Source organism: Macrobrachium rosenbergii, chromosome 49, assembly GCF_040412425.1.
Source record: "Macrobrachium rosenbergii isolate ZJJX-2024 chromosome 49, ASM4041242v1, whole genome shotgun sequence".
Classification (NCBI taxonomy): Eukaryota; Metazoa; Arthropoda; class Malacostraca; order Decapoda; family Palaemonidae; genus Macrobrachium; species Macrobrachium rosenbergii.
Window position 1 is genome coordinate 42,275,137 of NC_089789.1, and position 13,207 is coordinate 42,288,343.

Below are 13,207 nucleotides of genomic sequence, written 5' to 3' on the forward strand. Positions count from 1 at the left end.
TTTTTTAAACAGCAGCTTTTGAAATAGTCATTTTATTTGAAGATAACAATGAAAGACAATTTTTTTTTTTTTTCTTAATCTGCTCCAAACAAAAAAAAAAAGAAGACACTGGGTGTTTTACATAAATCGCATAAAATTGTTTTTAGTCGGAAACAGGAAAAACAAAAAGTTGCCTCTACCAGTACAAAAACAAACGCATATAAGGTTTTGTAGCATATTCTACATTTTGATGACTAATGGAACTTGTTTGCAACAACAGTAAATATAATGTTTTGTGGAACTATGATGAAAAAAGGAAATTCATTGCAGGGGAAACCAATCTAATTAAGCAAACATAACGTTCATAGTCATTTGATGGGAAGAGAAACGTTGTCATTTGAGAATGGAGAGAGAGAGAGAGAGAGAGAGAGAGAGAGAGAGAGAGAGAGAGAGAGAGAGAGGACCCGAGTGCAATGAACAGAAGAGGCAATGAAAGGGAACGCCTTAAATAACTCAAGTGGCGAATCTCAAGTTGCTGTCAAGTGGCCGGGGAACTTGGCAAAGAAAGCAGTGAATGATGCCTGATTTAACTTAGCTCTCATGTAACTCTCAGTGAGAATGAATGAAAATAGATTTGCCTGCGTTCGTTGATTGAACGGTAAAAATTCCTGGACAGGCGTTTGACTGTTCTAGGTGTTTCGTCGTCGGCGTTCTTGTGTGATGTTCATTATTAAATTGAAAGTATCTTCTAACCTCATCATTTCCAGCTCTTATTCGACTTAAAATTTGCCTATTTCTTTTATTAGCATTTTCCAGTTATTTAGACCCATAAAATTTGATCCCTTTTATTCCCACCCAACTCTCTCTCTTCTCTCTCTCTCTCTCTCTCTCTCTCTCTCTCTCTCTCTCTCTCTCTCTCTCTCTCTCTCTCTCTCTCCGCGCACCTATCTGTTGTTACTATTCCTCATCAGCCTCCTCCCCGTTACACTCGGACAAGCTTTTCTGCTCTCTCTCTCTCTCTCTCTCTCTCTCTCTCTCTCTCTCTCTCTCTCTCTCTCTCTCTCTCTCTCTCTCTCTCTCTATCATATTTGGTTTACCTCCCTAATCTTCTTCCACGCACTAGAACTCCCTTCAATCTCATTCCCCCTGTTGGTTGGACAGGCCTCTTTTATTTCCCCGTCTCTCTCTCCCTTCTCACGACATGACCGTGCCATCTAGCCTCGCTCTGTGTCATTTCTGATATTTTTATCGCTTTACCTGTCCCCTCAGACATTCGATTTTCTCTTCATTTCAAGACACATCCGTCTGGAAAATATAAAATGTTTGGAAATGGGGAAAAAATATAGAGGGAAAAAGGAATATGAAGTTATTCTTCGGGGGAAATTGACCTGAATTCCATAACCTTTTGGGAATATTATCAATTCCTGCAGTTCGACTGGAAATTGCAATATGCTTTTTTATTTGTCTCGGTTCAAGATTAATTTACTAACTTATTTTTACGCGGTTGGGAAAGTCATGATAAATCTGATAAAGCAAAAAGGGGCGAAGTGTTTGGAAAGTCTTGATAAATGTGATAAAGTAAAAAGGGAAGAACTGTTTATCAGATTATCAGCGGTGCTAACCTCTCAGTGACGTCACTGAGTTCGTGCGCGACGCCAGACATTCGGTTTTATTGGATCATAAAAGAAGTTCAAGAGTTGCGGTCAGTTGGGGCGAGAGTGTGGTGAGACTTCTTGGTTGTGTTCATGTGACTTCCTTGGTTGCGTTCAAGAAGGGAGTGTATGTGTGTGTGTGTGTGCGTGCGTAAGTGATCTCTCTAGCTGCTTTCGTTATTGTTATTGATAATAAATTTTGAGTAATCAGAAGGAATGAACCTAGAACGCCAAGAAACGTTGTGGATTACATTCCACAGAAAAGAGTGCTGATACTCTCTCTCTCTCTCTCTCTCTCTCTCTCCTCTCTCTCTCTCTATATATGTATATATATATATATATATATATATATATGTATATATATATATATATATATATATTTATATATATATATATATATATATATATATATATATATATATATATATATATATATATATATATATATATATATATATATATATATATATATATATATATATAATATATATACATACACACAGACATATCACACCCTTGCTAAAGTGATTATAATATATATATATATATATATATATATATATATATATATATATATATAAAACTATCATAAATACAGTTGCAAACGCATTCCCATTCCCTTTATCAGCCAAGGACCACAGTCCACAAGGAAACACTCTTAATATCCGCTGTAGTCAAGATATTACGCCAGAGTAATCGTTATTTACCGTTATTTACATCCATTTCGTATCCAGTGTCACGCGAGTCGCTTACGGGTCGAAGGAATGGTTATTCTTGGGTAAAACGAGAAGCCTGATGCAGAGATGCTTTTACCTATAAGTAATTTGAGTTGGTAAGAAAATGGGGGGTCCAGTGGACCGAGGTAATTCCGGTGTAAGATTTCCGAATTCCCGTCCATCCGCGAAATGGCTTTCGTCAATTCTGAAGGGGGCTTCTCGTTAACCCGGAAAGGAGTTTTCGTCGATTCTGAAAGGGGCTTCCCGTCAGTTCTGGGAGTTTTGTTTTCATGAACTCGGAAAGGGGGATTTTCGTTAACTTTGCAAGAGGGTTTCTTCTGCTATGAAAGGGGTTTTCGTCAGCTGTGAAAGGGGTTTTCTTCAGCTGTGAAAGGGGCTTTCGTCAACTCGGAAAGGGGCTTTTTGTTAACTTTGCAATAGGGGCTTTCGTCAACTTTAAAATGGGCTTTCGTCAACTCCGCAAGGAATTTTCGTCAACTTTGAAAGGAGTTTGCGTCAGCTGTGAAAGGAATTTTCGTCAATTTTGAAAGGGGCTTTCGTCAGCTGTGAAATGGGTTTTCGTCAGTTGTGAAAGGGGCTTTCGTCAACTCAGAAAGGGGCTTTTCTTTAACTTAGCAACGGGATTTCATCAACTTTGAAAGGAATTTTCATGAACTCCGAAAACGTCTTTTGTTGACTTTGAAATGGGCTTCCGCCCACTCCGAGAGGAGTTTTCGTCAGTAATGAAACGGGCTTTTCGTTAACTTTTAGAAATGGGCTTTCGTCAATTCTGAAAGGAGCTTTTTGTCAACACTGCCGATGATTTTCGTCAACTTTGAAAGGGACTCCAGTCAGTCCTGAAAGAGGCTTTCGCCATTTCTGAAAGGGGCTTTCGCTGCCTCGGAGAGGAGCCTTCCCAGGTCTTAAATGGGCTTTCATCACAGAGGAGAAGCGTTATTGCTGCCGACTGGCAGAGCTGTGTAATCCAGTCTCTTTCTCAAGTTGAGAGGGAAAATGGAGGCGCTGGAGCGATTTGAATTTGTGAAAGCTCGCGGGTGGGATAAAAGATTCTTGTGTGAAGAAGAAGAAGAAGAAGAAGAAGAAGAAGAAGAAGAAGAAGAAGAAGAAGAAGAAGAAGAAGAAGAAGAAGAAGATGAGTAAAGGCATTCACCAAAAAAAAAAAGAATTCATCCTCTTAAAGAAAAAGTCTCTCTCTCTCTCTCTCTCTCTCTCTCTCTCTCTCTCTCTCTCTCTCTCTCATGTCCTCATTTTTCAGATGTTTTCTAGTGAAGAGAATATCTGTTTTTCCACTTGTATAAAAAATGTGAATACATTCCTTATCGTCGTAGGAATATGCAATTATTAATTGCTCTCTTCCTCTTTTTTTCATTCATTTATTCTCTCTCTCTCTCTCTCTCTCTCTCTCTCTCTCTCTGTTTACAGATTCCTTCTCGTTTTAGGATAATTATTAATAGCTCTCTTCCTCTCCCTTTCTCTTCTCTCTCTCTCTCTCTCTCTCTCTCTCTCTCTCTCTCTCTCTCTCTCTCTCTCTCTCTCTCTGTAACAGCTCAGAAATGAAGACAGAACAATAATGTATTTAACAGCCGACAGCCCGGGCTATATGTTCAGCGTCTAAGAGAGTGAAGTGAAAGTGACAAGTGAAACGCGTTGCTGTTTCACTGTTTCATTGCGTTCGAGTGAAACCTGTTTCTTTTCCAGCCATTCGCGGTGGCAGTCACTGATGCTTTGCGCTTATAAAATGGGGCTTTTGTTTTTCGTTTCATTTTAATTTTTCTCTCGTATAGAATTTCAGGTGTGTGTGAAACTGATAATTCTTCTTCTTCTTCTTCGTTTAACGTGCTTTTTTCCCATTTTTATATGGGGTAAGCACGATAATAATGATTATTTTTATTATTATTGTTATTATTATTATTATTATTTTCATTATGTTACAATTATTATTATTATTATTATTATTATTATTTTCATTATGTTAGAGCTATTATTATTATTATTATTATTATTGTTATTATTATTATTATTATTATTATTATTATTATTATTATTATTATGCTGGAGATGTAGTTGTAAATATCATGAGGGAATATATTTTTTATTGTAGTGTTGATTTATTTTTAATTTAAAAAAATTTTTTAGAGCGGTTCACAATCAAGTGAATTTTCAAAATCCAGACTGAGGTGCGAGGAACTTTTTTTTTTTTTCAAATCAGTTTAAAAAATGAATGATTAAATAAAAGTTTTCTTTTTACCTTCAGTCCGGATATCAATTGACGTCATTAAATATGAAACATAATTTCCTGTGGCCTCATTTATTGCCAACGGTTTGGTAATTTTGCAAAAATCTAAATATGTGACACTCGCTTTTTTGTAATGATTTTATGCATATTAATAATTTATTTTCTTATTCAGTTATCAGGCATCTTGTGCAATAAACCTTCTATCCATATAGTATAAAAAATAACTACCAATCGGTGGTACAGTGGTTATGATATTCCGGGAGAAACATATAAGCACGTTACGTTATATACCATTGCAATTATTTTTTTACCTGGTAGTTAGTCGACTGTGGATAAAAACATCCGAAAATTATTGAGAACCGGAAGAGTAATACTATATATTTATTGAAGAAATTAAGAATGTAGTGCTTTCCTTTATATTGAAGTAGCCATGTGACGCCACATGAATAATAATCTAGCAGTCAAGTAGCTATGAATATATATAGCAGTGACGGCGACCCACACTGAAAGGTATTATTGTTATTTTTTTCTTAAATGTCGTATTACTATAGTTCGTGTTTCCTGACCGTCTGTGAATATAATTACTATAGTTTGTGTTTCCTAACCGTCTGTGAATATAATTACTATAGTTTGTATTTCCTAACCGTCTGTGAATATAATTACTATAGTTTGTATTTCCTGACCGTCTGTGAATATACGGCGAAGGAAATCCATTCTCCGGTAAAAGAGATATAAAACTACATCATATTCCCGATCATTCCCGAGAGACGTCTCTGTCTATTCCGAGTCCGTCTACTCCTTCAATTCGTAGCTGCCACGCATCGTTCGTTGGTGAAGGCGTAAAACCACACGAAAAGAAAAGAATGCTTGTTTCTAGTCGACAATACTCGACTGATGTCGAACACCCTTGTCTGTCGGCTGTCGAGCGTCGTCCCATCATCATCATCGTCTCGCCTTCATTTCTGGGCTGTCACAGAGAGAGAGAGAGAGAGAGAGAGAGAGAGAGAGAGAGAGAGAGAGAGAGAGAGAGACGAAGTGATGGATGGACGGGACTTGGAAATAGCTAACGGGAGAGAACGCTGGAATACTGACAGGAGAGACGGACGTATACCGATAACGGGAGGGATAAGTTATTGAGTGTGAGAGGGAGGAGGAGGAGGAGGAGGAGGAAGAGGAGGAGGAATGAGATTAAATATTTTTCATATATAGTGCATTCGGCAGATCAAAGGAAAAGGCAAAGGCGAGAGAGAGAGAGAGAGAGAGAGAGAGAGAGAGAGAGAGAGAGAGAGAGAGAGAGAGAGAGAGAGAGTAAATTCCATTATTCCTGGTATTCACCTTTTCCTTTTAACACTTCACAACCTCCCAAAAAAGGTCTCTCGGCTCCTCTGCTTTCCTCTCAATTTTCAAAAAGAGGCTGACAGAGAATTTCGGCTCAACCTATCGACTGCAATCTCGTTGTCAGCTGTGGGCATAAGCTCCTTCCCCACCACTTCCCACCTCTGACCTGACGGGCCTCGACTGGTCATCACATGAGAATTCGGAAGTCTTTCAAAGGAATCGTTTGATCCATTGACCCGATAAAATCCTTTCTTTTATTAGGTCGAATTCCGCGTAGACTAAAACATCTACGTCAAGGATTCTCAGCTTACCATGAGGCAGTACCGTCAGTGTACCTCACGGGGTGTACTGTAGGCATTACTAACGGTTCTTAGCTGCGACCCCTTTCGTTACTTTTACTGTACCTCCATTCATATTATATCTCTTCCATCTTGCTATCCAACCTCTCCTAAGAATTATTTCAAAGCGCGACTGCTTTGAGGTTTTCCTCTCGTTACACCTTTCAAACCTTTCTACTCTCACTCAATTTCCTTTCCAGCGCTGAATGACCTCGTAGGTCCCAGCGCTTGGTCTTTGGCCTAAACTCTATGTTCCATTCCATCAGACATGCCAACATGTACCTCTGTTGACATAAGATGGATACAAAGTGATGTTTCTAACAGCAATTTATTGTAAAATGGCTAAGAAGGATTACTCTTTAGAAATTGCGTATGCTCAGGAATTGTCGACTTCAGAACGAAATGCAATTAATATTTTTACATTTGAAATCGTTGCTCTGCCTTTAAAACGAGGGACGATTACATAAGAGCCGGAGAGCACGCGAGCACGGAGAGAGTTCCGACATTTGGCAGCAAAGAATCAAGAGCTGATAAACGGCCTTTTCGGCTTTGACGAAAATCCTCTTCATCGTTAAAACAGCTTTTAACGAAAGCCCATTTCAGGTTAACAAAAGCCCCTTTTTCAAATTTAACCTAAGCCCTTTTCAGAGCTGACGAAAACTCTCTTCAGTGTCCACAGACTTCCTTCATAGGAACGGCCGTTTATTGATTCTCATTTTATTACAAGAATCAACTCCGCTCAGAGTGAAAGTCTAGATTCTAACTTTTAAAAGGAATGCGAAGGAACACCTTTATCTACAGTCGGTTATTTTATTATTATTATTATTATTATTATTATTATTATTATTATTATTATTATTATTATTATTATTATTATTATTATTATTATTATTATTATTATTGATACTCTTGAAGTTTTCTCCCAAACCACTGCTACCTACATGACCACTAAGATGTGTTGTAAGCCTCTGCTATCTATTTACTTTATTTTATTTATTTATTTATTTATTTTACAAATAAGGCTGTTAGACATAAGTTCAACTTTCTTGTCATCGAGGGGTTTTCTGCCATCCCGAGCTCCCAAAAGGAGGGGTAACTCTAATATATATAAATATGTATATATATATATATATATATATATATATATATATATATATATATATATATATATATAATGTATAGATATATATATATAATGTATAAATATGTGTATATGTATATGTATTTATGTATATATATACATATGGATGTGTATGTATGTTTGTGTGAATGTTTTTGTGTGTGTATGTGTACATTGAAGGGCAGAACACTTGTTGATTGATGCAAAACCAAAATTCCCATGATAGGTTACATCATCAGAGAGACGAAAAGATGCCATTTATCGCCATTCGAAAACTGGTTTCTCAGATCGCCTCGCAATAATGTCATGATTACTTAATGGGAATGTTCCCATTCCCAGTAAATAGTTCTAAAAAAAACCTTACAAAGCAAATATTCACAAGTAGAATAAAGACGATATTCAAAGAGGGAGAAAATAGACAAAAAAAAAAAAAATAAATAAAGAAATCTAAAAGGTCAAGACGAAAACACAATTTCTCAGCTCAAACACACTGAGTTAAGAATAAAGACTCCTGATTGGTCGGTTGTTCCATGAGTGGAAGAAGGCTTCCCTTATTGGCCAGTTGCTCTTGAGAGCGTTTTCTGTTTAATGCAGTATTTGCTTTCGATTTTCAAAGCAGGGTCTGTCGTCAGAGGAATTCTTCGTGCTGGGATGGTTAGCCTTTGGAGAAGTCTGGATTTTTGGTAACATTGCATGAATGCATACATACATTTACACACACACATACATACACACACTCACATATATATATAATGTGTATACACGTCTATATATATATATATATATATATATATATATATATATATATATATATATGTGTGTGTGTGTGTGTATTTATGTAATATTTATGTAATACATTATCTTTACGGAGTTCCATTCCTTAAAGTTTTGAAAATAGAAAATAGTTATTTTCTTAATTTGCCATGTGGACAAAGGCAACCTCTTATTATATTATTATTATTATTTTATTATTATTATTATTATTATTATTATTATTATTAAAAATAGACTCAAATATCACTGGAACCGACAACAACAAATGCAGCAAGAAACGAAACGCTCGTATGTATGCAAGAGAACCGCATCGAACTCGGTGCGCTAATCGCATGACCTGAGTTAAACAGAAGAAGCAGGTAATCCACACATTTCTTCTTGTCGTTACACGCATCGTGGCGGAACCTTCGTGTTGAACTGGGCTTTTAAATGTTTTTGCCGCTTAAACGTTTAACTAGTAAAGGGATTGCCCCCTTTTTTGCTTAAGACTTGGTGTGTGTAAGTGCGCTTAATTGCAAGGTAGCGTCGGTGGTAAAAAAAATATTTTTTTTTGCTCTAGGTTAAATATGTTTTTTTTTTCGTGGTTTCGTTTTTGGCGCTCGTGGTAAAATCATTGTTAGTTTTCTTTATTCGTGGTTAAATCGTTTTTTTTAATCGTAGTAAAATCATTTTTAGTTTCCTGTAAAAGAAAACTATTGAGATGGCTATGACTGTCTCTCCCTTCCCACTTTTTCTGTCCGCTCTCAGGTCTGAAAAACTACTGAGGCCAGAGGGCTGAGTAGTTTTGATTTTATTCAAGGTTAAAGTTAGCCATGATCGTTAGTCTGGCAATGCTATAGGACAGGCATCCACCGGGCCGTGGCTGAAAGTTTCATGGGCCGCGGCTCACACAGCATTATATGCTGTACAGAAAACTCGACTGTGCAGGAGAGACTTCGGTGCATATTTTACTTGTCTTTTTTGCTCGCGGTTAAATTTTTTCTGCTCGTCGTTAAATCGTTTTTTTTTTTATTATGGTGATGCGTCGGGAGCTTCTCTCTCTCTCTCTCTCTCTCTCTCTCTCTCTCTCTCATTTCAGTGCAATATATTTTGCGTGATAGACCAAAACGGGATTGAGCCTGGCTAATACATCTCCAGTCTTGAAAAGCTAATTCTTATGAATGGTTTTCACCCCTCATTTAAAAAAGTCCTGTCTTTTGGAATTAGGCAGGTTGAATAGCTCGGAAACACGGAAGAAGGTAGAGAAAGATTTCCACATTCCGGAAGGGAATGGTATGGGAAATTTGTCAGACCGGTTGACCGTCGAATTATTATCTTCCACGTAGCAGATGTCGGATTGCGAAGTATGCTGTACACGACGAGGACGGGAAATGAATGTGTTTATATTGAGCTCCGTTAAAGAATCAGCTTTTAAAATTTAATTAAAGAGTCTTTACTTTTTCCCTTCTGCCTTTAGATGCAACCCGTTTTATCCATTTTACTCTACCTCCGTTCATATTCTCTTTCTTCCATCTTTTTTTCCACCCGCTCCTATCAGTAGTATAGTAGTTTCATAGTGCGACTGCAAGGGTTTCCCCCTGGTACACCTTTCAAACCTTTTTACTCTCAATTTCCATTTCAGCGCTGAATGACCTCGTAGGTCCCAGTGTTTGGTCTTTTCCTAAATTTTATATTCCATGCCATTTACCTTCTCCTTTGAATTCGGAAGAATTTTAATCTTGAAATCTTATTCCCGTGACAGTGCCCTGAAATCATTTTCTACCCAGTAGATCTTGGCAGTTTTCATGCCCAAGAATAACCCCCAGGTTAATATCAGTATCCCTCTCTGACGACAGTTCGCGTGGTTAGCCAGTCACTAGCCAGTCACTAACAAGAGCGTTCTTTGTTCACCTTTTGTTTGTTCCGCAACTTTTTGTCATGAATCTCGTGCAGAGCCTTCATGCATTTAATTGGTCTTTTCCCGTTTGTTCTGGTGCAATGGATTTATGCGCTTGCCGTTATTGCCTGCGTCAAGGAATTCGTCCGGTTGTCTGTTGTGGAACTGGACCATGAAATTGAGGGCAAAGGCCAAGCGCTGCGACGCATGAGGTCATTCAGCGGTGAACATAATGAAACAATTGTTAGAAGTGGCAGAGAGAATAAGAACGGAGGTACACTAAAAAGGAACGAAAGGGGTTGCAGCTAGGAGCCGAAGGGACGCCCGAAAGAACCTTAAGTAATGCCTACAGTGCGCCGCGTGAGGTACACTGACGGCGCTACCCTCCCGCGGGGGATGTGTCTGTAAAGAACGCTGCTTGAAAAGTGTATAACGGTCGTACGAAATCATATAATTGCATTATATTTTCGTTTAAGGGGTTAAACCGTCTCACGCAATCTTGTCTAATCTTAGCGCGCCAAATCACGCACGGAAGACTGTGGTCTGTTACGGTTCTTTAAAGGCGTATGCGATTAATGGCGCGCTCGAGCGCTTTCGCCTGTTGCAGTGCGAACGCGGTACGCATTTCGTCGTCCTAGGTGCGCGAGTTCGCCGGGGAAACGCTGCTAGTTAATAAATAATAATAATAATAATAATAATAATAATAATAATAATAATAATAATAATAATTGACCCTCTGGGTCAGAGTAAATTTAGGAAAACTATAGACATGCAGAAGCATAATAAAATTATAATAATAATAATATTATTAGTAGTAATTTTAATAATAATAAACAAATAAATCAATTCTTAGTAGTAGAGAATTTAGAGTAAGGGATTAGAACGAGAAGAGAGAGAGAGAGAGAGAGAGAGAGAGAGTACTGAGGCAGAGAGACATTCAAATTTCAAATTAATAATAATGCTGAATAATCACGTAATGGGGCAATAATAAAAAGACGAAATATTAGGTCTGTAAAGATATATTTATTTTTCTTCAAACAAAAGTAACTCTGTTGACTGCTCAGGGCTCATTGGGACCCATTGCTACTAATACCAGACTCCTAATGTCTGTGGTAAGCGTTCAATTCAAAGACGAAGTAGCTAGCATTGATTATTCCATTTATCTATAATTCTCACGGCATACCTGGGGATCAATCACTAGTGCAACACCTGAATGACGTCAGAAATACGTCAGAGTATGACGTCAGAGGTACGTCACAGTATGACGTCACATCATTACACAGGATTGCATCACGAAGTAAGGGTTATTTCCGTGTTTGTACAGACTTTAATTTTTTTGTCATGTGTTTTTGTTGTTGATTATGGTTTGCCTGGGAATGTTATTTTTATGCTGTTGTTTATTTATCGATACAGTTAAAGAGATTTTGTAGTTGCCAATTACAAAAAATGGTGGGATCGTGATATGGCATTTCTTCGCTGCCAGACGAACGATAATGAATTGTTTGGTTATTTGTATCTCTCAACGACCTTAAATATTTCTAAATGGTTGCGTTTTGTTCATAGAGAACTACTTTATATTCTGACTATATTCATTTTTCCAATGAAGATGAAATAGTATTTAGTACAAATGCAATGGTAAGGTATAGATAATTTATATATCATATATAGACCATGAGTTGTATTTATAAAACCATTCGTTCTGTTTAACCTATATAGAATCGTGACTATATATTACTTTTTATCTGCCATATATATATATATATATACATATTTATATATAAAGATGTGTAGTATATATATATATATATATATATATATATTATATATATATATATATATATAGATATATATATATATACACATATATATGTATATATATGTATTTATATATATATGTATATATATATATGTATATATATATATATATATATATATATATATATATATATATATATATATATATATATATATATTCCAGTATATTTTTATACAACGAAAATCAAACTGAATTAAAGCCAAATATTTCCTGATTAGAACCCATACATTCATCAGGCTTAAGCCTCATATATTTTGTGTTTTTATCCAGCCCGAATATACCGCTAACATATTTATGATATATTCGGGCGGGATATACATCACACAAATGCATCGTGAATGTATCATAACATTTCCCGAATAAATCCCTCGGAGCTGCGTAGCTCGTAATCGGATTTGTTTTTGGGTCGTTTTCTAATGATTTTTTCTTGAAATTTTTCCTTCGCTCGAATGTGAAGACTTTTTGACCGCACGATTTTGCTAGCAGCGTTTGACGTCGCTCCTCCACGAATTAAGTCATGGAAAAGAAATTGAAAGTGAAAATAAAAGAACATAAGAAAAACGTTAATTTTTATCTGAATCACTGCGTCCACAAAGTCAATGTTAATGAACGGAAAACAAACGTCATTGCTGGAAGCAAGGTTTATTTTTGCCAGACTTTTAAATGGCGGCGATATTTGACAAGATTTTTTTTTCGTGGGATTACAGTAAGTAGCTAAGATTTTTCGCGAGATTCTGGATAAAGATTTTAACACGATCGCAATGCGGTTTCCAACTCTGTTAAAGCAAGAGTTTAACACGACTTTTTAACAAAAGTTTCGCAAAGCTTAGCTTTATGAAGATTTTTAGCTCAGTGTTGCCCATGTCAGAGGAAAGATTTAACAAGATATAAACATTAAGGTTATAGATAGGATTTTCGAAGATTTTAACTGGTGTTTTTTTGAAATTTTGCCAATGCTTCCTTTAATTTTCCCATTTTATCAGGATTTAGCAAATATTCTTGACAAATTTGCAAACGATGTAGGAAGATTTGAACCCGTATCTTTTAAGGTTTTACCAAAGGGAGAAGAGTTTTTCCCAATGTTAAAGCATTTTTATTTGCGTAGTATATGTTTTTTCTGTACTCTTTAGTAGGGTTAAATCGCAGGCAGGCTTGGGGCTGATTATGTTTCAGATTGAAACTTAATCCTTCATGCTTTGCATTTTGTCATTAACCCTCTCTCTCTCTCTCTCTCTCTCTCTCTCTCTCTCTCTCCTCTCTCAACCTCTCACAACCTAACCTAACCCACCTAACCTCTCCCTCTCTCTCTCTCCTCCCTCTCCCCCCAACCCAACCTAACCC

The 13,207-nt window shown here is 36.8% G+C and overlaps 1 protein-coding gene across 1 annotated transcript in view; it reads left to right on the forward strand.

The window, feature by feature from the left end:
- The first annotated feature begins 3,361 nt into the window (after positions 1–3,361).
- LOC136832372 (uncharacterized) overlaps positions 3,362–13,207 on the forward strand; it is a 104,027-nt gene continuing 94,181 nt past the window's right edge. The window contains exon 1 of the mRNA XM_067093282.1: positions 3,362–3,504. Within this exon, the coding sequence (XP_066949383.1) occupies positions 3,362–3,504 (143 nt within the window). The remainder of the gene's footprint in view (positions 3,505–13,207) is intronic.